The 23,062-nt window shown below is 42.4% G+C and overlaps 1 protein-coding gene across 3 annotated transcripts in view; it reads right to left on the bottom strand.

Annotated features, from left to right (window-relative positions):
• The window catches only part of RCE1 (Ras converting CAAX endopeptidase 1), a 31,619-nt gene extending 12,230 nt beyond the window's left edge, over positions 1 to 19,389 (bottom strand). For 2 of the 3 annotated variants that reach the window (XM_066252157.1, XM_066252158.1), the window contains exons 1-4: positions 19,146 to 19,389; positions 8,068 to 8,214; positions 2,070 to 2,191; positions 1,200 to 1,310 (exon numbers count right to left, since the gene is read on the bottom strand). In XM_066252157.1, the coding sequence (XP_066108254.1) occupies positions 1,200 to 1,310; positions 2,070 to 2,191; positions 8,068 to 8,212 (378 nt within the window). In that variant the 5' untranslated portion in view covers positions 8,213 to 8,214; positions 19,146 to 19,389. The remainder of the gene's footprint in view (positions 1 to 1,199; positions 1,311 to 2,069; positions 2,192 to 8,067; positions 8,215 to 19,145) is intronic. The other variant, XM_066252159.1, reaches the window with a different exon arrangement.
• Between the last annotated feature and the right edge of the window lie 3,673 nt (positions 19,390 to 23,062).

The raw sequence follows: 23,062 nt of genomic DNA, 5'->3' as shown, positions 1-23,062 counted from the left end.
TCGGCTTGAGTGCAGGGTTGCTGGCTTGAGTACAGGATTATCAACATGATCCCAAGGTCACTGGCTTGAGCCCAAGTGTTGCTGGCTTGATGCCCAATGTCACTGGCTTGAGCCCCCTGGTAAAGGCACACATGAGAAGAAATAAATGAACAACTAAAGTAAAAGCAAATACAAGTTGATGCTTCTCATCTCTCTCCTTCCTCACTCTCTCCCTTCCTGTCTCTTTCTCTAAAAAAAATTTTTTTTAAATGAAGCCATGACATGGAATTAATGTATTACCCACTGATGATACTAAATGGTCAGCACATATTCCTAAAAGGAAGGAAAGAAACTAACACTTATTGAGAACTACCAGGTGATATGCACTCTCACATTTAGCCCTCACTTTCACAATAACTCTCTGAGGTCCTATTACTTGTTCCGATTTATAGAGGAAGCTCAGGGAAGTTATATACAAGCCGAGGCCCACAAAGCTAGTAAGTAAACAAGCTGAGATTTGAACTTAGGCCTCTGATTCCCTAATATACCATTCTATACTGCCAAATCCATGTAATACTTACAGCTGCTCAGTTATCTCCAGCGCACTCTGTCACCATGAGGTAACAGAATATTCTTCAACAAGGAATTAGGAATCACTGATCTAATCCTAGCTCTGCTGATAACTAGCTGTGTGACCAGAAGGAAGCAAAAAAAATTTTTTTAATTTCCATTGATTTGAGAGAGAGAATAAGGGGGAGAAAGTGAGAGGGAAGAAGGGAGGAGGGGGGAGGGAGGGAGGAAGGGGGGAGGGAGAGAGAGAGAGAGAAAGAGAGAGAGAGAGAAAGAGAGAGAGATTGAGCAACCACTCATTGTTCTACTTAGTTGTTCCACTTAGTTGTGCATTCACTGGTTGCTTCTCATATGTGCCCTGACTGGGGATCAAACCCGTGACCAGAGTGCTCCTGGACAATGCTCTATCCACTAAGCCACTTGGCCAGGGCCAAGAAGTAGAAATTTTAAATAACTTGTTTTCTCATTTATAAAATAGTATGCACACCACTATCCATTTAACAAATATTTCTTAAAACACCACAGGCCTGGTACTAGAGGATCACAATAAAATCTAATTCAATAATGTTCCTAAAAGCACAGTACACATTACTAAGACAGGAAGAACATCGTCAACACTCTGGCACTTTAAAGCATCCCAATCTACTTACTTGAAGGGCCTGAAGGCAGCTCTTTCGGAAGCTGCGGTTGGTGCTGCCAGTCACGATACTCATGATGGAATTCACAGCCACTGAGAGGGAGGTCTGCAGTTTCTGATGAGCCTAGGCAGCATGACAAGTAAGGCAGAGACCAGTTTCTAATAATCCCAAACTGCTGGTTCAGAAAAGCCCAAAGGGACCAAAGATATCAGAGCAAGATTTCAATAATTCTTGCCCCTCCATCAACAGCAGTTGCTGAGATCATAACACGTAAAGGACACTTAGGGATTGAAATAAGTAAAAAAAAAAATTATTTTTTTCTCCTTTCATAGAGATGACTCAGTGACACAGACACATTCAGAAAAGACAAGCAATAAGACACTGGGCCATAAAATAGATACACTTACTATTTAAAAACAAAAAGCTTTAATCTTTGGTCTCTTAGTGTGGTTGCTTTTTCCCTGAAAAGGGGGCCATATGAAGTAAGAAATGTGTTACCAAAAGTACACAGAATGAAGGAATTCAGAAAGTAAGTTAAAAAGAGAAAGCGGTGGTGTAAGGGTTAGGAAATGGGGAAAGATGGAAGATTCAGTGAAGAAGTAGCTTCAGAAGTATGTGTGGGAACAGGCAAGGAAGAAGTGCATTACTAGTCAGTTGTCTCTATCATTTTATCCCTATTTAATCAAATTCACCTAGTGGGAGGTTACAGTGACCCATCTAAGTTAAAGCTTGAGTTCCTAGGCTAGACAAAATGTACAAGATCAGCCCAGGGGACAAAAAAGGCATTAGAAAGGATAGGGTCTCAGGCCCTGTCTACCATATATTCCAGCTATCTTTTTCATGGAGAGAGTAGAAGAAAGAAAGTTGTGAATTTCTTATTACCTTGGCAGCCTGGTGATGCTGTTCCAAGGCCTGGTCCACAGCCAACTGGATGGAGTCCTGCACCACACTGTGGCTCTCCCTGAGGATGGTGCTGAGATGAGCTGTGAGCAAAGTGTGGACTCCTAAAGGGAAGGAAAATGAATGTTGGTAATGCTAAGTGAGCATGACCACTTCAAAGCTGCTGTTTATGTGCTAGTTCACTTCTACCTACCCATGAATGATCACTCTTTTTTAGACAGTCCCCAGCAACTTACAAACTCATCCAATTCCCACTTACAAATGAAAGAAAACTCAGGAAGACTAAAATGAAGAATGCAATTATTTTCAAAAAAATAAATGCAGGGTCCTATTTAATTCATATCAGAAACATAAATATATACCACAATGATACTGGTGAGTCCAACGCCCCCTGCAGAGTGTCAGACCCTACTGCACTCCTATTTGAGCATCACTGTCATGGTGAGACATTGTTACTGCCAGTGTGTCAATCCTTTCCCATATGCTGTGATAAGGAAAAAATTACAACTCACAAATATGACTCTGAAAACTGCTGGTATAAGGTCTTTCTGAATGGGAGACTATCTCCCATGATAAAGTAACCATGGGCACTACTGCTCAGCATCATCCGGAGAAGCTAACGTGAGACTGATGTGCAAAATATGTCATCAAACAATAGGCTAGCACTGATGATCCTGATGCAACGCAGGAAGACAAATTCACTCCACAGGGCAAAAATGCTTGTTACTTAACCTTTCCTATTGCAGCATTTTTCTACTCTCCCCTAGGTAGTCTGTTCAAAGATACAATGTTGAAGCAGCCTGTGCTGGCTGACTTTTCTCAGGGTTGCATTAAAAATACAAGTGGTAGAACATCGGCCTGGTGTGCAGGAGTCCTGGGTTCGATTCCTGGCCAGGGCACACAGGAGAAGCGCCCATCTGCTTCTCCATCCCTCCCCTTCTTCTTCCTCTCTCTCTCTTCCCCTCCCGCAGCCAAGGCTCCATTGGAGCAGAGTTGGCCCGGGTGCTGAGGATGGCTCCATGGCCTCTGCCTCAGGCGCTAGAATGGTTCTGGTCGTGACAGAGCAACGCCCCAGATGGGCAGAGCATCGCCCCCTGGTGGGCATGCCGGGTGGATCCTGGTAGGGCACATGCAGGAATCTGTCTGAATGTCTCCCCGTTTCCAACTTCAGAAAAATACAAAAAAAAAAAAAATACAAGGCAGACCCTGGCCAGTTTGCTCAGTGGATAGAGCACCAGCCCAGTGTGTGGATGTTCCAGGTTCAATTCTCGATCAGGGCACACAGGAGGAGCGACCATCTGATTCTCTTCCCCTCCCTTTCCCTTTTTCTCTCCTTCTTCCCCTCTTGTAGCCAGTGGCTCAACTGGTTCGTGCATAGGTCCCAGGCACTGTGGATGGCTCAGTTGATTTGAGCATCAGCCTCAGATGGGGTTGCTGGGTGGATCCTGGTCAGAACACTTACGGGAGTCTGTCTCTCTATCTCCTCTTCTCTCACTTAAAAACAAAACAAAACAAAACAAAACAAAAGCTAGGCAGAGGAACATTTTCTACCACAAGGCATCAGGATGCTTTTACTGGAAGGAAAGGTAATATGTGCTCTGCTTAAAAAGGGTCTAGAACTGGAGTCAGGACGACATAGATAGATTCTAGGGTCAATTCTACTGCCAACTAGTGGCGATGTCACTTCACTTTTCTCACATCAATACAGAAAATGGCTTTGTATCACCCGTTTTCACAGGTATTTTGTGCAGATAAACTGAGATAACATATATGAAGTGTTCTGAAATATACATCGCAATATTCAAAGAAAAAATATTACTATGATATCATCTAGATTGCTGTTTCTTCAGTTTGAGCCTAGGAATAACCTCAAGAAATCAGAACACTCGCCTGACCAGGCGTTGGCACAGTGGATAGAGCATCAGACTGGGATGCAGAGGACTCAGGTTCAAGACCCCAAGGTCGCCAGCTTGAGTACGGACTCATCTGGTTTGAGCAAAGCTCACCAGCTTGGACCCAAGGTCGCTGGCTTGAGCAAGGGGTTACTCGGTCTGCTGTAGCCCCACGGTCAAGGCACATATGAGAAAGCAATCAATGAACAACTAAGGTGTCGCAAGAAAAAACTGATGATCGATGCTCCTCATCTCTCTCCATTTCTGTCTGTTCCTGTCTATCCCTCTCTCTGACTCTCCCTATCTCTGTAAAAAAAGAAAAAAAAATTAAAAAAAAAATCAGAACACTTTTGAAGCAGACATTTTTAATTAAAAAGCTACCAGTTTGTTCCTAAAACTGCAGGTACCACCAGATGCCTTTCACATTTTGGCAAAACAAGTTAATCATAGAAAAGTTACTATGACAAGATGGGCAGAAGGCCAATGAAGTGGTTTTTTTGGGGGTTTTTTTTTGCATTTTTCTGAAGTTGGAAACGGGGAGGCAGTCAGACTCCCGCATGTGCCTGACTGGGATCCACCCGGCACGCCTACCAGGGGGCGATGTCCCGCCATTCTAGCGCCTGAGGCAGAGGCCACAGAGCCATCTTCAGCGCCCGGGCAAACTTTTGCTCCAATGGAGCCCCAGCTGTGGGAGGGGAAGAGAGAGACAGAGAGGAAGGAGAAGGGGAGGGGTGGAGAAGCAGATGGGCGCCTCTCCTGTCTGCCCTGGCCGGGAATCGAACCTGGGACTCCCGCACGCCAGGCCGACGCTCTGCCACTGAGCCAACTGGCCAGGGCTTAAGTGGTTTTCTTTAAGGCACATACAAGCAGACTGTAGTTCTGTACAATGTTTCCTAAAAGGAGCTCTAGAGAAAGCTTTCAAGCATATGAAAAAGAAGAGGGGGAAAGAAGATAAAATTATTGTATCTATACCATGTATCTATATCTACCTACTCTCATAGTACATTTTTTTTTTAAATTATTTTTATTTATTTATTCATTTTAGAGATGAGAGAGAGGGAGAGAGAGAGAGGGAGGGAGAGAGAGAAAGAGAGAAGGGGGGAGGAGCAGGAAGCATCAACTCCCATATGTGCCTTGACCAGGCAAGCCCAGGGTTTTGAACCAGCAACCTCAACATTCCAGGTTGACGCTCTATCCCACTGCGCCACCACAGGTCAGGCCCACAGTACATCTTCTTCACAGACTAGTCCTAAACTACCAGGTGTGTAAGGAAATTTAAAAAGATACTATTTTTATTAATGCAGTAATGTATGCCCATTTAACCCAATACTGAGTACAACTGCCTGAGATGCTGAAGGCCTTTAGAGTCATGCTGAACAGGTGTTTAATCTATCACAAGAAAGATAGGTAACATTGGTTTCTGAGAAATCTGAGTTCGTAAGGTATGTTCAATAGGATTCAGAACATAGTATCAGCTTTTATGTCACCCTAAGGAAAACTGAATATGGTGTTCCTGTTAGCAGAGCTTAAAAAAAATAAAAGCTCCCTGACCAGGCGCTGACAAAGTGGATAGAGTAGAGGCCTGGGATGACGAGGACCCAGGTTCAAAACCCCAAAGTTGCCGGCTTGAGCGCAGTTTCATCAGGCTTGAGCATGGGCTCACCAGCTTGAGTGCGGGGTCTCTGGCTTGAGTGTAGGATCATAGACATGATCATAGACATGACCTCATGGTCTCTGGATCGAGCAAGGGGCCACTGGCTCAACTGTAGCAACCCCGCTCCGTCAAGGCACATATGAGAAAGCAGTCAATGAATAACTGAGGTGCTGCAACTATGAGTTGATGCTTCTCATCTCTCTCCCTTCCTACCTATCCCTCTCTCTCTCTCTCAAAAAAAAAAAAAAAAAAGCCAAAAGATTGCAGATTTTAAGTCTTAAGAAGGCCTTTACACTTGGACATAACAATCTTACGTCAAATACAGAGTAGAGAAAAAGTAGATTTACAGTTGTTCATATGGAAACTACTACAATTAATAATATCAGAATAAACTGTGTTTTGTATACTCTCAACTGTAAACCTACTTTTGTCCTGCCCTGTATATGAAAAAGAGGAGCAAGTGATTTATGTGACTTGTTTCCCAATATTCATTGAGGAATTTGGTTACAGAACCAAAATTAAACTCAAGTCTCTTGATTCTACCCTGAAATCACTTCCATAACACTAATCTGCTCCTCTTGTCTGCCTCTACCATGTGAGTGAGCACAGCCCAGGTAACAACCCTAAGCATCTTTACCTTTGACCTCCTTGCTGGAAGCCTCTTTAGTTTGCGTCTCTTCTAGGTTCCCATTCCAGGGCCTTAATGAATGGAACAGTGGGGCACCAAAGAACACCAACTCCTCAAATAAAGAGTTGCAAGCCAGGGCCCAGGAAAGCAGCGTTTCTCTCCTAAAGAATATATACATGTTGTGGAAAGACAGGAATGGCATGAAAGGCAGGCAGCAGGAAGAGTCCCACAGCTGACAATGGTTTGTTCAGCAAATAGTTGGCACCAATGTGAGCTCTTCTGATCTGGGGTTATAGGCTGTCTCATTTCTCCCATGACTCAGTGGGAGCAGGGCCACATCAAATAGCACTCGAAAGCCTGGAGAACAGAATCCCAAGCAAAAGCATTGGTCCACAGAGAAAGGAGAACACAGAAACATACCAAGAACACCAAAAGAATGGTATGAACCTTTCCCGGTTTATAAGCTCTACTTCTTGCAACTTCCTTCAAAGTTTAGAAGGGCACTATCCCTGGCTGCTTGGCTCAGTGGTAGAGCATCAGCCCGGTGTATGGATGTCCCAGGTTCGATTCCTGGTCAGGGCACACAGAAGCGTCCATTTGCTTCTCCGCCCCCCCCTCATTTGCTCTCTCTCTTTCTCTCTTCCCCTCCTGCAGCTATGGCTGGATTGGAGAAAGTTGGCCCCAGTGCTAAGGATGGCTCCATGGCCTCTGCCTCAGGGCTAAGAAGAGCTCAGTTGCTGAGCTACGGAGCAATGCCCCAGATGGGCAGGGTATCACCCCCTAGTGGGCTTGCCAGGTGGATCCTGGTTGGGCACATACAGGAGTCTGTCTCTGTCTCCCCTCCTCTCACTGAATAAAAAATAAAATTACAAAGAAAAGTTTAGAAGAGCACTGAAAAACCAACTTACATCCCAGGGTTTACTGGATTAAAATATATAAGCCAACTCTTACTCATACTCTGTCATTTTCAAACTTTACTATATCTTGTTAAAAATATAAAATTTAACATCTGTTAAAATGCAAATTCTTGAGCCATACTACATTTTTACTTTGTAGCAAAATAATAAGTTAATTCTTGGCCCAGGAAGCTGCACATTTTCAAATATTGCAGGTAACTCTGATGTATGTGTTTCACAGACCACAAGACAGTGAGATCACCCATTTACCTCTACCAGGGAGAACCCTTCTGGTAACAGGTTACCACCCATCTGTGAGATAAATGCCCAAGGTCCCCCTAGTCTGCCTAAAGAAGGAATTTCTCCCTTTTCAGAGGTCCATGAGGCCATCACATAAAGTTGTTCATACCAATACACTCACACAGCTCCTCATGTTGTGTCTGAGAAGTTGCATCAAGACTGAGAAAGGCCAATAACATCTTAATTCCCCTGGAAAAGCAGTAGGGAAGTGAAACATTCTGATACCTGAGCCCCACCTCAGTTCAAGGAATTCAGAATCTCTGAGTGTGACGTTTGCGCATTTTTTGGAAGCTCCCCATATAGCATACAGTGTAGCTAATGTTGAAAATCACCATATAAGGTAATAAACCCTGTAGGGTAAATTATAAGAAGTGTCTGCTGATTTCTAGTTAACCCAATCTGGAAATATCTTTTAAGTGATGCTTCAAGATATAGATCTTTTCCATAGAACATATAATTTAACTTTATTTAAGTGAGGTTTTTCTTTATTGAAATTTATTATTCTATAGAAATACACCTAACTCAGACACGTGTATTATATAAAGCCTCCTTTTCTTTAGTCCTTGAACATTTTAAGCACCCCAGGCTGGTAGCCCCGTCCTTTACCTACCCCAGAGTTCCATTTGCTGGACTGGAAATCCGCTGTAGAAATCCACAAAGAGAACAAGCATCAGCATTTTTCCCTGAGGGTCCATATTTTGAGACTGATCCCCCTCACTGGAGTCCACCTGATAACTGACATCTGGAAGCACCATATCTAGGGGACAAGACATTACATAGTATTCTAAGATAAGTAAAGCCCTCAAAATGCTAACTAAATAAAGAACCTATACCTTGCCTGACCTGGGTGGCGCAGTGGATAAAGCGTTGACCTGTTAATGCTGAGGTCGCTGGTTTGAAATTCTGGCCTTTGAACAGTCAAGGCACATATGGGGGTTGATGCTTCCTGCTCCTCCCCCCTTCTCTCTCTCTTGCCCCTCTCTAAAATGAATAAAATCTTAAAAAAAAAAAACACAACCCTATACCTCAAACAAAGAAGGACCTGAGATAGATATAAACTTGAACACTCCCTTCTCCTGAATTTGTTTCTCTATCCACAGGATAGAAGAAAGTAATAGTGATTCCCAGGAAGAACATCAAAATCAAAATTAGGTGTGCAAAATGCAAACCAAGCAGCACTCCTCAGCATTTACTGGGAAGCATTATACAATAAACTCGTGCATTCCTCATACAACTTTTTTTTTTTTTTTGTATTTTTCTGAAGTTGGAAATGGGGAGGCAGCCAGACAGACTCCCGCACGCGCCCTACCGGAATCCACCCAGCATGCCCACCAGGGGGCGATGCTCTGCCCATCTGGGGTGTCACTCTGTTACAACCAGAGCCATTCTAGCGCCTGAGGCAGAGGCCATGGAGCCATCCTCAGCGCCTGGGCCAACTCTGCTCCAATGGAGCCTTGGCTGCGGGAGGGGAAGAGAGAGGCAGAGAGGAAGGAGAGGGGGAGGGGTGGAGAAGCAGATGGGCGCTTCTCCTGTGTGCCCTGGCTGGGAATCAAACCCGGGACTCCTGCACGCCAGGCCGACGCTCTACCACTTCCTCATACAACTTTTTAAGGCAGGTATTGCTAGAAAGAGGCAGAGGCCAGAGTTAAACCTGAATAATGGTAATAGCTAACTTGTATGGAATGCTTACTACATGCCATGAACCATATTAAATTGTTCGCATATACTATACTAGCTCAACATTTCACAAGAACACTATGGTATAGGACCTATTCTTATGTCCCTCTTTAAACTGAATTTATTGGGGTGACACTAGTTGACACAGTTATACAGGTTTCAGGTGCCCAACTCTACAACACATCTCTGCACTCCATATTGTGTGTTCACCACCCCCTCCCCTGCAAGTCAAGTCTTTGTCCTCTTATGCCCTTTTATAGATAAGAAAAGAAGCACAGGCCAGTTAAATACATGACCCAATATCAGAGAGTAAGTGGTGGAACTGTTTTGGACTGACTCCAAAATCAGTGCTTTTAATCACAACACTATTATAATATTTGTATTCTCAAGTAATCTGATGCCTATGGTCACTTTCTAGCACCCTGATCCTTTAGAATACAATCAATCCTAAATTCTACCCTGATCAATACAGGAACGTACCTCCATGGGATCCTGGTCTGTCCTTTAGAGTAAGGAGGGACTGAGACAAGGGAATATTTTCTTTCTCTCTCTCTCTTTTTTTTTTTTTTTTTTTAACATTTTCGACATTCATTTCCAAAGTTAACTGAGAAAGTTCAGGGATCACGAATAGGCAAAAAGAAAGGAAACCAACAAAGCATGAAAATAAAAATGAAAGAGAAAAGAAAATATGGAGAGCCCTATAGATTTAAAAATCCTAGCCTGACCTGGTGGTGGTGCAGTGGATAGAGTGTCGGATTGGGATGTGGAGGACCCAGGTTCGAGATCCCGAGCTCTCCAGCTTGAGCGCAGGCTCATCTGGTTTGAGCAAAGTTCACCAGCTTGGACCCAAGGTCACTGGCTTGAGCAAGGGGTTACTCAGTCTGCTGAAGGCCCACAGTCAAGGCACATATAAGAAAGCAATCAATGGCCTGACCAGGCGGTGGCGCAGTGGATAGAGCGTTGGACTGGGATGCAGAGGACCAGGGTTCGAGACCCCGAGGTCGCCAGCTTGAGTGCGAGCTCTCATCTGGTTTGAGGAAAAGCCCACCAGCTTGAACACAAGGTTGCTGGCTCCAGCAAAGGGGTTACTGGGTCTGCTGAAGGCCTGCAGTCAAGACACATATGAGAAAGCAATCAATGAACAATTAAAGTGTTGCAACGTGCAATGAAAAACTAATGATTGATGCTTCTCATCTCTCTCTGTTCCTGTCTATCCCTCTCTCTGGCTCACTCTCTGTCTCTGTAAAAAATAAATTAAAATTTAAAAAAATTTTTAAAAATTAAAAAAAAAAGAAAGCAATCAATGAACAACTAAGGTGTCGCAACGAAAAACTGATTGATGCTTCTCATCTCTCTTCGTTCCTGTCTGTCTGTTCCTTTCTATCCCTCTCTCTGACTCTCTGTCTCTGTAAAAAAGAAAAAAAAAGAAAAAAAAAGAAAAGAAACAGAAAAATCCTGATGACATGACAGCCTGTTAAGACCAAACATTGTTTCTTCACAAAACCACTGACTTCCAGAGACCCTGTCCAAGGATTCCTTCCTTGCAGTTCTCCCTCCGGAATAACTGCCTAAAGGAGCCTTTCCCTCAGGCTTACTTCCTGGATGAAGATTCTGTCATTCCCCCTGAGATACTGTGCATCCCAGGAGGCTGCCATCTTTTCACACTGGTCACAACCCCACAATGCCTCTCCCCTACTGGTCATCTTCCTCAGGATCCAAATGACCAGACTACTTTGCAAATTTCAAAGGCCTCTAGCTGATACAGTCATGTGTAAGAATGTCAACTTCCTAGACATCAGCTCATGGTTGCATATACCTATTTCCCAGTTTTATCTGTCCAGTTTTTAAGCTTCCAACATTCAACATGATTCACCCAAAACTAACATTGGTTAGGCTCTACATAAGTATCACAGCCAGGTTCCTAGGTTTATTACCATAAGATTTTACTCCTGCCTTGTATTTATATGGTATTTTAATTTTTTCTAAGTAATTTTATGTGGGTTTCCTCATCTCATTAGGAAACTTTTCTCTTCCGCAACAGTTGATATAATTGCTCCCTCAGTAACCTTTCTAAACCCCCAGCATTGATAGATTAAGGTACAACAGAAACTCTCTGAACAAGTCCCTACAAGATGAATGCTACTGCAGGAGGACCAAGCATAGAAGGAGCAAAAGGATGAAGTGAGAGGAGAACCAGCATCAACATGTAATGGGAAATGGCTAGGCGCTGATCAGGCCTTGCTTCTTGACAGTTTGCCTCATTCCAGGTGGACTCTCAAACATACACCTGCTCTTTGTATTTCCTTGCATTTCACCGCCAGTCTCCAGTTTTCTTTATTCCTGTACGAGAGGGAGATATACCTCTATCCAAAGTAAGATTCAGATTGGGCACCATACAGAAGTGGTACTTCTTCCAGTCAATAAAGTAAGAGCTATCTTTGAAGACAGTAGTAATTGACTGTTCCTGATGCGGCAGTATCAGAGGCAGACCTAAAGGTCCATAGAGAAATATGTATAGGTGCTAAAGAAAACTTTCAAATTTTAGGTTTTTTTTTAATGAACACATAGTCATTTCCATAAAACAAGCATAACATTAACCTGATTCATACTCCCAAAAATAAACTAGGTTGCTAGTCAACTACATATTAGCCCTTTTACACATTGAAAATAGGTGCCAGGTACCCAAGACAGATCCACTAGAACCCTCACTTATTCTGGGTTTAATCTGTGTGAGCTACAGGTACAATATTAGGACAATTAGTTATTTATGCATCTTACTCATTCAATGATAGATTTGAGTGGTATCCCAAGTTAAACACTGTACTAAGTTCTGGGGATACAAAAGATGAATATCCAAATTTAATACCTACCTTTAAGTTATCATTTATAGTATGGGAGACACTTGTAAAAACCAGTAAAGCCTGACTAGGCGGTGGCACAGTGGATAGAGTGTCGGACTGGGATGCTGAAGATCAGGTTTGAGACCCCGAGGTCGCCAGCTTGAGCGTGGGCTATTCTGGTTTGAGCAAAAAGCTCACCAGCTTGGACCCAAGGTCGCTGGCTCCAGCAAGGGGTTATTCGGTCTGCTGAAGGCCCACGGTCAAGGCACATATGAGAAAGCAATCAATGAACAACTAAGGTGTCGCAATGTGCAATGAGAAACTGATGATTGACTGCTTCTCATCTCTCCGTTTCTGTCTGTCCCTATCTATCCCTCTCTCCGACTCTCTGTCTCTGAAAAAAAACCCCAAAAACAAACAAACAAAAAAAAACCCAGTAAACTGGCCTGACCTGTGGTGGCGCAGTGGGATAAAGCGTCGACCTGGAACACTGAGGTCGCCGGTTCGAAACCTTGGGCTTGCCTGGTCAAGGCACATATGGGAGTTGATGCTTCCTGCTCCTCCCCCTTCTGTCTCTCTCTCTCACTCCTCTCTCTCTAAAAAAAAAAAAAAAAAAAAAAAAAAAAAAAAAAAAAAAAAAAAAAATCAATCAAAACCCAGTAAACTGTAATACAATGTGATATATGCTAGAATATGAATATACAACAAAGGACTATCTTCCAGTATTTGAGAATATTCAGATTGAGAAGGAAACTCCTTCTCCTCATCTCTAACTCTATTCTATAACTAAGACAAAGAAGGACAGGCCCCTGAAATGGTTTCATTCTCTTGACTTCCTATTCCCACTCTCATCCTACCTATAACCCAAGGTTTATCGATCTCGATCTCGGCATTACTGACACTGTTGTGGGTGGTGGAGGGGAGGGCTGTCCTATGCGCTGTAGGATGTTTAGCAGCACCCCTGGCCTCTACCCCTTCCTTCTTTCATGACAATCAAAAATGTCTATAGACACTGCCAAATGTTATCTGAAGGCAAAATTGCCCAGTTAAGAAGTACCATTTTTGTCCCCTGAATTAAGGATAAAGAGACCATAATACTTTTTTTTTTTTTTTCAGAGACAGAGAGAGAGTCGGAGAGAGGGATAGACAGGGACAGACAGACAGGAACGGAGAGATGAGAAGCATCAATCATTAGTTTTTTGTTGCACATTGCAACACCTTAGTTGTTCATTAATTGCTTTCTCATATATTCCTTGACCACGGGCCTTCAGCCAACCGAGTAACCCCTTGCTCGAACCAGCGACCTTGGGCTCAAGCCGGTGAGCTTTTGCTCAAACCAGATGAGCCCCACGCTCAAGCTGGCGACCTAGGGGTCTCGAACCTGGGTCTTCCACATCCCAGTCCAACACTCTATCCACTGTGCCACCGCCTGGTCAGGCCACAATACATTCTTCCCCTATTTTTTTTTTAATTTTTAAATTTTTATTTTTTTACAGAGACAGAGTCAGAGAGAGGGATAGATAGGGACAGACAGGAACACAGAGAGATGAGAAGCATCAATCATTAGTTTTTCATTGGGGTTCCTTAGTTGTTCATTGATTGCTTTCTCATATGTGCCTTGACCGTGGGGCTACAGCAGACTGAGTAACCCCTTGCTCAAGCCTGCAACCTTGGGTCCAAGCTAGTGAGCTTTGCTCAAACCAGATGAGCCTGCACTCAAGCTGGTGACCTCGGGGTCTTGAACCTGAGTCCTCTGCATCCCAGTCCGATGCACTATCCACTGCGCCACCACCTGGTCAGGCCCTATTTTTGTTTTCACCTTTTAATAGGATAAACACAAAGCACTGAGTACGAAGATTAAAATTCTTACCCAGTAGGCACTGGGGCATCATGGAAAGTCACAACAGAACAAAGGTTGGCCGTGCCCATAAATGAAATCTCCATCACAAATCCAAGAACATGAGCTAAGGCCAATACATTCACTGTTTAGAGCCAGGGGAGCTATGACATACTGCAAAGCAGAGTGAGTGGAGTATTTGAAGAGTCAAAATATGTGATTGTCTTAATTGGATTAACCATTTACATTCAAGAAGAATATGCTACAGTTTGGTTTGGTTTAAATTGACCATCTTGTCTCATTTTCATCTGTTCCTAGCATTTTCTTTTTCTTCTTTTCTATTCTGTGAATTCTATTTTGAATTGGATATATATTATAATTCCATTTATCCCTTGTTTTGCTTATTAGACTATTGCTGTATTAACTTAGGACTTGTTCTAGGCTTTATAATATACAACTTTAACTTACCATAGTCTACCTTCAAGCAATATAGCAGTTGACACATATACCATGAGAATCTTTCAACAATATGCTTTCATTTCTCCCCTAACCTTTCTGCTATTGTCACACACTTTACTTCCACGTTATAAGCCTTATACACTGTTGTAATTTTTGCTTTAAAGAGTTCTTTTATAAAGATTTTTAAAACTGGGCAAAAATCTTTCATATTGAATATATATCCAGATGGTGGTTAGTGCTCTTTATTTGGGTAGATCCAGAATTCTATCTGCTATCATTTCCTTCTCCTGAAGGATTTCCTTTAACATTTCTTTGAATATTGGTCTGCTGGTAATAAAGTCTTTTGTATGTCTAAAAAAGTCTTTATTTTGCCTTCATTTTTGAAAAATATTTTCTCTATTTATAGAATTCCATCCAGGTCAATAACTTTTTTCTTTCATTACTTTAAAGATGTGGCTCCACTTTCCTCTACTTTACACTATTTTCAATGAGAAATCTGCTGTAATTCTTATCTTTGTTCCTCTATATATAAATGTATCTTTTTATTTCCAGCTGCTTTTAAGATGTTATCTTAATTGCCTGACCAGGTGGTGGTGCAGTGGATGGAGCGTCGAACTGGGATGCGGAAGGACCCAGGTTCGAGACCCCGAGGTCGCCAGCTTGAGCGCGGGCTCATCTGGCTTGAGCAAAAAGCTCACCAGCTTGGACCCAAGGTCGCTGGCTCCAGCAGGGGGTTACTCGGTCTGCTGAAGGCCCACAGTCAAGGCACATGTGAGAAAGCAATCAATGAACTACTAAGAAGTCACAACATGCAACGAGAAACTGATGATTGATGCTTCTCATCTCTCTCCATTCCTGTCTGTCTCTCCCTGTCTATCTCTGCCTCTGTAAAAAAAAAAAAAAAAAAAAGATATCTTAATTTTTTTTATTTATTTATTTATTTATTTATTTATTTATTTCAGTGAGGGGAGAGTGAGAGAGAAGAGAGGAGCAGGAAGCATCAACTGCCATGTGTACCTTGATCAAGCAAGCCCAGGGCCTTGAACCAGTGGCCTCAACATTCCAGGTCAATGCTTTATCCATTGTGCCACCAAGATATTTTCTTTATTATTGGCTTTAAGCAATTTGATTATGATATGTCTTGGTATAACTTTTATCATGTTTCTTTTTTTTTTTTTTGTATTTTTCTGAAGTTGGAAACGGGGAGGCAGTCAGACAGACTCCCGCATGCGCCCAACCAGGATCCACCAGGCATGCCCACCAGGGGGCAATGCTCCGCCCATCTGGGGCATCGCTCTGTTGCAACCAGAGCCACTCTAGCGCCTGAGGCAGAGGCCATGGAGCCATCCTCAGTGCCTGGGCCAACTTTGCTCCAATGGAGCCCCGGATGCGGGAGGGAAAGAGAGAGACAGAGAGGAAGGAGAGGGGGAGGGGTGGAGAAGCAGATGGGCACCTCCCCTGTGTGCCCTGGCTGGGAATTCAACCCGGGACTCCTGCACGCCAGGCCGATGCTCCACCACTGAGCAAACTGGCCAGGGCCTATCATGTTTCTTATGTTTAGGGTTCATTAACCTTTGTGGATCTGCTGGTTTACAGTTTTCATCAAATTTAGAAAATTGGGGGACATTTCCTCAAATATTTTATCTGCTCTCCCTCCCCTCAGGCCCAGTTATACTGAATTAGGCCACTTGAAATTATCCCACAGTTCACTGATGCTTTTTTTCTTTTTAGTTTTATTTTCTCTGTTTCATTTTAGGTAGTTTCCATTGCTATGTCTTCAAGTTGACTAATCTCTTCACTGCAATGTGTAAATCTGTAATTAATCCTATACACTGTATTCTTGTCTTAAAAACTGTATGATTTGGCCCTGGCCGGTTGGCTCAGCGGTAGAGCGTCGGCCTAGCGTGCGGAGGACCCGGGTTCGATTCCCGGCCAGGGCACACAGGAGAAGCGCCCATTTGCTTCTCCACCCCTCCGCCGCGCTTTCCTCTCTCTCTCTTCCCCTCCCGCAGCCAAGGCTCCATTGGAGCAAGGATGTCCCGGGCGCTGGGGATGGCTCTGTGGCCTCTGCCTCAGGCGCTAGAGTGGCTCTGGTCGCAACATGGCGACGCCCAGGATGGGCAGATTATCGCCCCCTGGTGGGCAGAGCGTCGCCCCTTGGTGGGCGTGCTGGGTGGATCCCGGTCGGGCGCATGCGGGAGTCTGTCTGACTGTCTCTCCCCGTTTCCAGCTTCAGAAAAATGCAAAAAAAAAAACACCAAAACTGTATGATTTTTTTTTTAACAGGGACAGAGAGAGAGTCAGAGAGAGGGATAGATAGGGACAGACAGACAGGAACGGAGAGAGATGAGTTTTTCATCAGTTTTTCATTGCGACACCTTAGTTGTTCATTGATTGCTTTCTCATATGTGCCTTGACCAGGGGCCTTCAGCAGACCGAGTAACTCCTTGCTGAAGCCAGCAACCTTGGGTCCAAGCTGGTGAGCTTTTTGCTCAAGCCAGATGAGCCCGTGCTCAAGCTGGCAACCTCGGGGTTTCGAACCTGGGTTCTTCTGCATCCCAGTCCGATGCTCTATACACTGCGCCACCACCTGGTCAGGCAAAATTGTATAATTTTTATCTGTACAAGTTAAATTTGGATCTTTTACTTAATATGTTCAATCCTCTTCTCCTGAACATAGGGAATACAGTTATACCTGGTTTAATGTCCTTATTTACTAATTTTATCATCTATGTCAGGGGTCGGGAACCTATGGCTCGCAAGCCAGATGTGGCTCTTTTGATGGCTGCATCTGGCTCGCAAATCTTTAATAAAAAAAAATAACATTAAAAATATAAAACATTTTCATGTATCACAATCCATTCATTTCCTACTGCTCACGTTCATGGTTGCGGGTGGCTGGAGCCAATCACAGCTGTCCTCCAGGACAACACCAAATTTTTATTGGATAATGCGTATGGCTCTCATGAAATTACATTTTAAAATATGTGGCTTTCATGGTTCTCTCAGCCAAAAAGTTTCCCGACCCCTGATCTATGTCATTCTGAGCAGATTTCCATTGATTGATTTCCTCCCTTCCTTATGGGTCCTATTTTTCTGATTGCTTTTCATGGCAATTAATTTTTTAAAATATTTTTTTAGATTTTATTTATTCATTTTTCAGAGAGAGAGAGAGAGGAAGAGAGGAAGAAAGAGAGAAAGAGAGAAGGGGGAGAAGCAGGGAGCATCAACTCCCATACGTGCCTTGACCAGGAAAGCCCAGGGTTTCAATCCAGCAACCTCAGCATTCCAGGTCAATGCTTTATCCACTGCGCCACCACAGGTCAGGCCATGGCAATTAATTTTTATTGGGTGCCTAACATTTTGAACTTTATCTTATTGGATATGGAATATTTTGTATCCTATAAATATTCTTGAATTATTTTTTTTTTGTATTTTTCTGAAGCTGGAAACGGGGAGAGACAGTCAGACAGACTCCCGCATGCGCCCAACCGGGATCCACCCGGCACGCCCACCAGGGGCGATGCTCTGCCCACCAGGGGGCGATGCTCTGCCCCTCCGGGGCATGGCTCTGCCGAGAGAAGAGCCACTCTAGCACCTGGGGCAGAGGCCAAGGAGCCAACCCCAGCGCCCAGGCCATCTTTGCTCCAATGAAGCCTTGGCTGCGGGAGGGGAAGAGAGAGACAGAGAGGAAGGGGGGGTGGAGAAGCAAATGGGTGCTTCTCCTATGTGCCCTGGCCGGGAATCAAACCCGGGTCCTCCTCACGCCAGGCCGACGCTCTACCACTGAGCCAACCGGCCAGGGCCTCTTTGAATTTATATTAATATATCTTCTATCTCATTTTTGGTTCCCAAACATGTTAACATTACTTGTTTCATAACAAGTATGCATAAAATAATTTCAATATAATAATACTAATATTATTACTAAGAATCAACACCACCAAATTAATTTTAAGAGCTCTTTGCAGTTCATTTCATCCTTACGAGTATATTCCACCAAGAATGTACAGCTAAAACACTATGCTCTAAAGTCAATTAAATTAATTTTTCTTACTGTCTGGATTATAACATCGATATGATTTACAGCCTGACCGTGGTAGCACAGTGGATAGAGTGTTGGCCTTGGACATTGAAGTCCAAGTTTCGAATCCCTGAGCTCACCAGCTTGAGCACGAGCTCATCTGGCTTGAGCGTGGGATCACCCCAATGCACAGCTGTGCTTTTCTTTTTTCTTGTGACAGGGACAGAGAAAGAGACAGAGAGAGAGAGACAGATAGGGACAGACAGGAAGGGAAAGAGATGAGAAGCATCAATTCTTCATTGTGGCTCCTTAGCCTCCTTAGTTGTTCATTGATTGCTCTCTCATATGTGCCTTGACTGGGAGGCTCCAGAAGAGCAAGTGACCCCTTGCTCAAGCCAGCAAGCGACCTTGGGCCTCAAGCCAGTGACCTTTGGGCTCAAGCCAAAGACCTCGGGGTTTCGAGCCTGGATCCTCCGCATCCCAGTCCGACATTCTATCCAATGCGCCACCGCCTGGTGAGGCGGGGCTGTGCTTTCTGTAGTCCCTTTCTTTTCAAATCTTGACCTAGAAATTCCTCCCTATTCACTAGCTCTTGGATACTTTTACAGTGTTGTAATATTTTATCCAGCCTTTGTCTTCAATGGGAGAGTAATTACCTACCATTTTCAGAAATTGAAATCTCACTAGACTTTTCATAGAGCTTTCCCTCCCTTCACTAAAACATCACCTCCTTAGTCTTCACTGACCAAACTAAAGTATTTAAAATAACATTGCCATCATTCTCTATCTCTCTAACTGATTTATTGTATATTCATGGTACTTATCATTTCCTGATATCTGTTAAAACTTACCACTGAAATATGAACTTGTAGAGGATAGAAAATTTGTCTTACTTCCTAAGGGAATGGAATGAGAAAAAAGAAGGAACTTTTATATTTTACTTTATACTCATCTGTAGGATCTAGATATTTTTAAAAGCATATTTTAAAACACAAGATGTCCATGCATAATCTTTACCACAATCCTCCTCCCACCTCCTCCTAAAAGAGATTCTCAGCTGATATTTACCATACCATGACGTTGGCCCTCTTTTGTTATTTTTATAATCTACTATTACTTTATTTACTCCTATAGCTTTAATCATATAGTAATAATACCTAATATTTATTGAGCTTATGTGTATTTCAGGCAGTATACAAGTAGCTTGATGTGGATTATTATATGTAATAAATCCTAAACAAAGAAAGAACCCCAAAAGAACAATAAAACAATCTTTGCATTATTATCATCTCTATTTTAAAGCTGAGAAAATAAAGGCTTAGGCTGGTTAAGTAAGTTGCCCAAGGTCACAGAGCTGATTAGTGGGGAATTCAGCATGTATACCCCTGTGCTGTGCTCTAACCAAAGCACTATACTATAGTATAGGTAACTCGGAGGCTCTAAAATCTATCTCTAAATATCACTTCCAAATTCCAGACAAAAAATGTCAATATAGCTGCTTGTCATTTTCAAAGGCTATCCTGCTACGCACCATAAACTCATGTTTAAAGCCAAACTATTCTTCTTAATACCCCCACCATCACCGAAATGTTATGATTTGCATCTTGTTGGTAGTATCATTATAGTGTCAAATTATTTGTTAAATTAAATGTCAAATTATTTGACATTTACTTCATATATTAAACCATTTATTCATTTAAAGTACACAATGAAATAGGTTTTAATACATTCAAAGAATTGTACAACCATCACTGTCATCCATTTTAGGGCAATTTTATAACCCAAAAAAGGAATCCCTCCCCATCTAATTTCTGTCTCTATTCCAGATACAGAAATCTTGATATCTACTTTAGCCATCTCCTACCCCTAATCTTTCCCAACTCCAACAATAAATTGATTACCCCACTATGTTGATTCCTCCCAGCAGTAAGTCTCTCAATCTCTCCTTTCCGTACTCATCACACTTTTAATTCAGGCACTCAATATCTCTTACCCAGTTCACCTACTTATTTACTTAGTGACCACTGACTTCTCTCTCCCATCCATCCTGTACACCGCTACTAGAAACTCCTAAAACATCTAATGGTTCCCCACTATACAGAGAATAAAGTTCACACTCCTTAGTGTAGCACTCAATGTCCACCACTTTCCACTCCAACTGCCTTTTCCAGCCTCCTCTCCCTCTTGCTCCATTCATACCCTGCCTCAGCCACACTGAATAATATGAAGAGTCACATTTCATAGTTTTCAGTTTCTTGGAAAAATTTTCAAGCTTGGCTTTCATATTGGATTTTTGTTCTTATATAAATCATACTGGCTTTGAGACATGGAGTTTATATGCTTAAAGCTTTTCTAAAATTGATGCATAACAATTCATTTTCAAAGACAATTGTATGGATTCTGTCATCAAAAGGATATGGAGACTGAAGAAATCCTATTCAAGTGGTTGGAAGAGATCGTCGGGCAGGGACACACAGCAGCAGCTGGGGTCAGTATCAGCTCTCCCAACAAGTCCTTGCCAGTCACATCATTGGGGATGAAAAGCATTACTGGATGTCCTAGCACAGGATGGATTCTGCTGCAGAATGATTGAGTTGTACCAAGTTCTGGTCTACTGTCAAAAAACAAATAATACAAATTTAGCTTTTTTCCTCCTAAGAAATTATTTTAAAGGGCATTCAAAATTCCTTTTATAATCTGTAGCATATGCATAATCAAATAACCTGCCATATCAGTTTTGTTGGAATAAGTAATTTGTGTTCCAATCAGGGAATCACAGGCAACACATGAGTAAAAAACAAACTTAAAAACCATGGGTGCTTTCTTCAGTCTAAAGGTCTTATGACTACCAGTGCTGATACAGAGCATAAAAAAGTTCATGTCCACTTTGTTTCTAAATATTTTACTTATTTACTTATTTTTATAGAGACAGAGAAAGAGAGAGAGGGATAGATAGGGACAGACAAGAACGGAGAGAGATGAGAAGCATCAATCATTAGTTTTTTGTTGCGACACCTTAGTTGTTCATTGATTGCTTTCTCATATGTGCCTTGACTGTGGGACTACAGCAGACTTGAGTAACCCCTTGCTCAAGCCAGCGACCTTGGGTTCAAGCTGGTGAGCTTTGCTCAAACCAGATGAGCCTGTGCCTAAGCTGGTGACCTCTGGGTCTCGAACCTGGGTCCTCCGCATCCCAGACCGATGCTCCATCCACTGCGCCACCACCTGGTCAGGCTTCATGACCACTTTGGATTCTGTGTTAATTGGCTAGCATAGCAGGACAGGTGGAGGTATTGGCCAGTCCACATTTTATTCACCTCAGCCACGGATTTTTTATTTTTTTTTTTAGTTTGCAGTCTTAAGAAGGTGGAAATAGGGAGAGAGATAATTTCCAAACCTATGCAAAATGCTGATGTACAAACAATAACACAAATAGAATTCCTCTGTATTCATAGTATCTCTCTAGCCAAAAGTTCAAGTAACCTTTTAAATCCAGTCCTCTCTTCTCATGTCTAAATGGGATTGGAATTACAGGGTATGCTTTGTTTCATTTACAGAGGAAAATAAAGCATGGAGAGGAGAAAGAATATGTCCTCATGTCAATCAGCATATATATTCAAGGAGCCAGGGATAATAATAATTTTCAATACAAATAGCTTAAACGTTTTACTTTCACTTTTCTTAAAGACTCTAACATCTGGCACTAATAAATGACAAGTGAGACCATTTTCAATTTCTGCCACATTCATATTCATAACAGGAGAGTAAAACATGGAGAGGGACAGCAATGCTTCCCACTTCACCTCATATAATGCTGACAGTTTATGACAAGAGCAATTCCATTCGACAGGTTCAAAGTAGGTTCATTCTCTGCCCTGCAAAGCAAAGAAAAGCTAAGCTTTATCTCAAAGATTCTAATACCAATTTCTGCCTGATACAAATTTTGGTATATGACTATTACCACCCCCAGAGATTACTGAAATTCAGTAACCAACTAACCAAGGGGAAATGACAATTTTTAAGTCTACCCACTCTAGTTAAAGGGATAAACATAAAAGATTTAGGTGAATTTATTTACTCATTAAAAGCTAATACAGAATAAGAAAATGTGTGTGTGGGGGGGTCTCAATACATTTCAAAGTGACTGGCTGAATAAATCAAACTGTGAACCCACTGGGAATGGGACAGTAATGACTGAGAAAAGCTATAGAACCAGGGCATACACTTGAGCCACGGATTTAAGAACTCACCCAAAGATTTCCGTGGAGAGGATTCCATTTACCTTCACACTGAAATTAAATCTAATCTGCAAAATAAATGGTGTGTGAGATTTATCATGAACCAGGATGGAGATGGAAAAACCTCCATACTCAACTCCTAAAGGAGATATCCTTTTTATCACCTTTTATCACTTGCACTATCTCTAACCATAATTAACACTTGTCTGTACTCAAACTCTGTATCTTAAACATGTTGCATCCTACACTATAAGTAGTCACAAATTATCAAGAGATCATACTCTTCTGTCCTTTCCTGTTCTCCTAATGTATCTCTTCTTCCCTTTCTTAAAGGAACTATCCATTTTTCTCCTTATTCTTTCCATTGTTATGACACAAGGAAATTCCATGCTTTTTTTTTTTTTTTTTTTTTTTTTTTTATTTTTTTATTTATTACAGAGACAGAGAGTGACTCGAGGGACAGACAGACAGGAACAGAGAGAGATGAGAAGCATCAATCATTAGTTTTTCATTGCACGTTGCAACACCTT

This window comes from Saccopteryx bilineata, chromosome 1 (assembly GCF_036850765.1).
Source record: "Saccopteryx bilineata isolate mSacBil1 chromosome 1, mSacBil1_pri_phased_curated, whole genome shotgun sequence".
Classification (NCBI taxonomy): Eukaryota; Metazoa; Chordata; class Mammalia; order Chiroptera; family Emballonuridae; genus Saccopteryx; species Saccopteryx bilineata.
The sequence above is the reverse complement of the archived record's forward strand: the minus strand, read 5'-3'. Positions and strand labels throughout refer to the sequence as shown.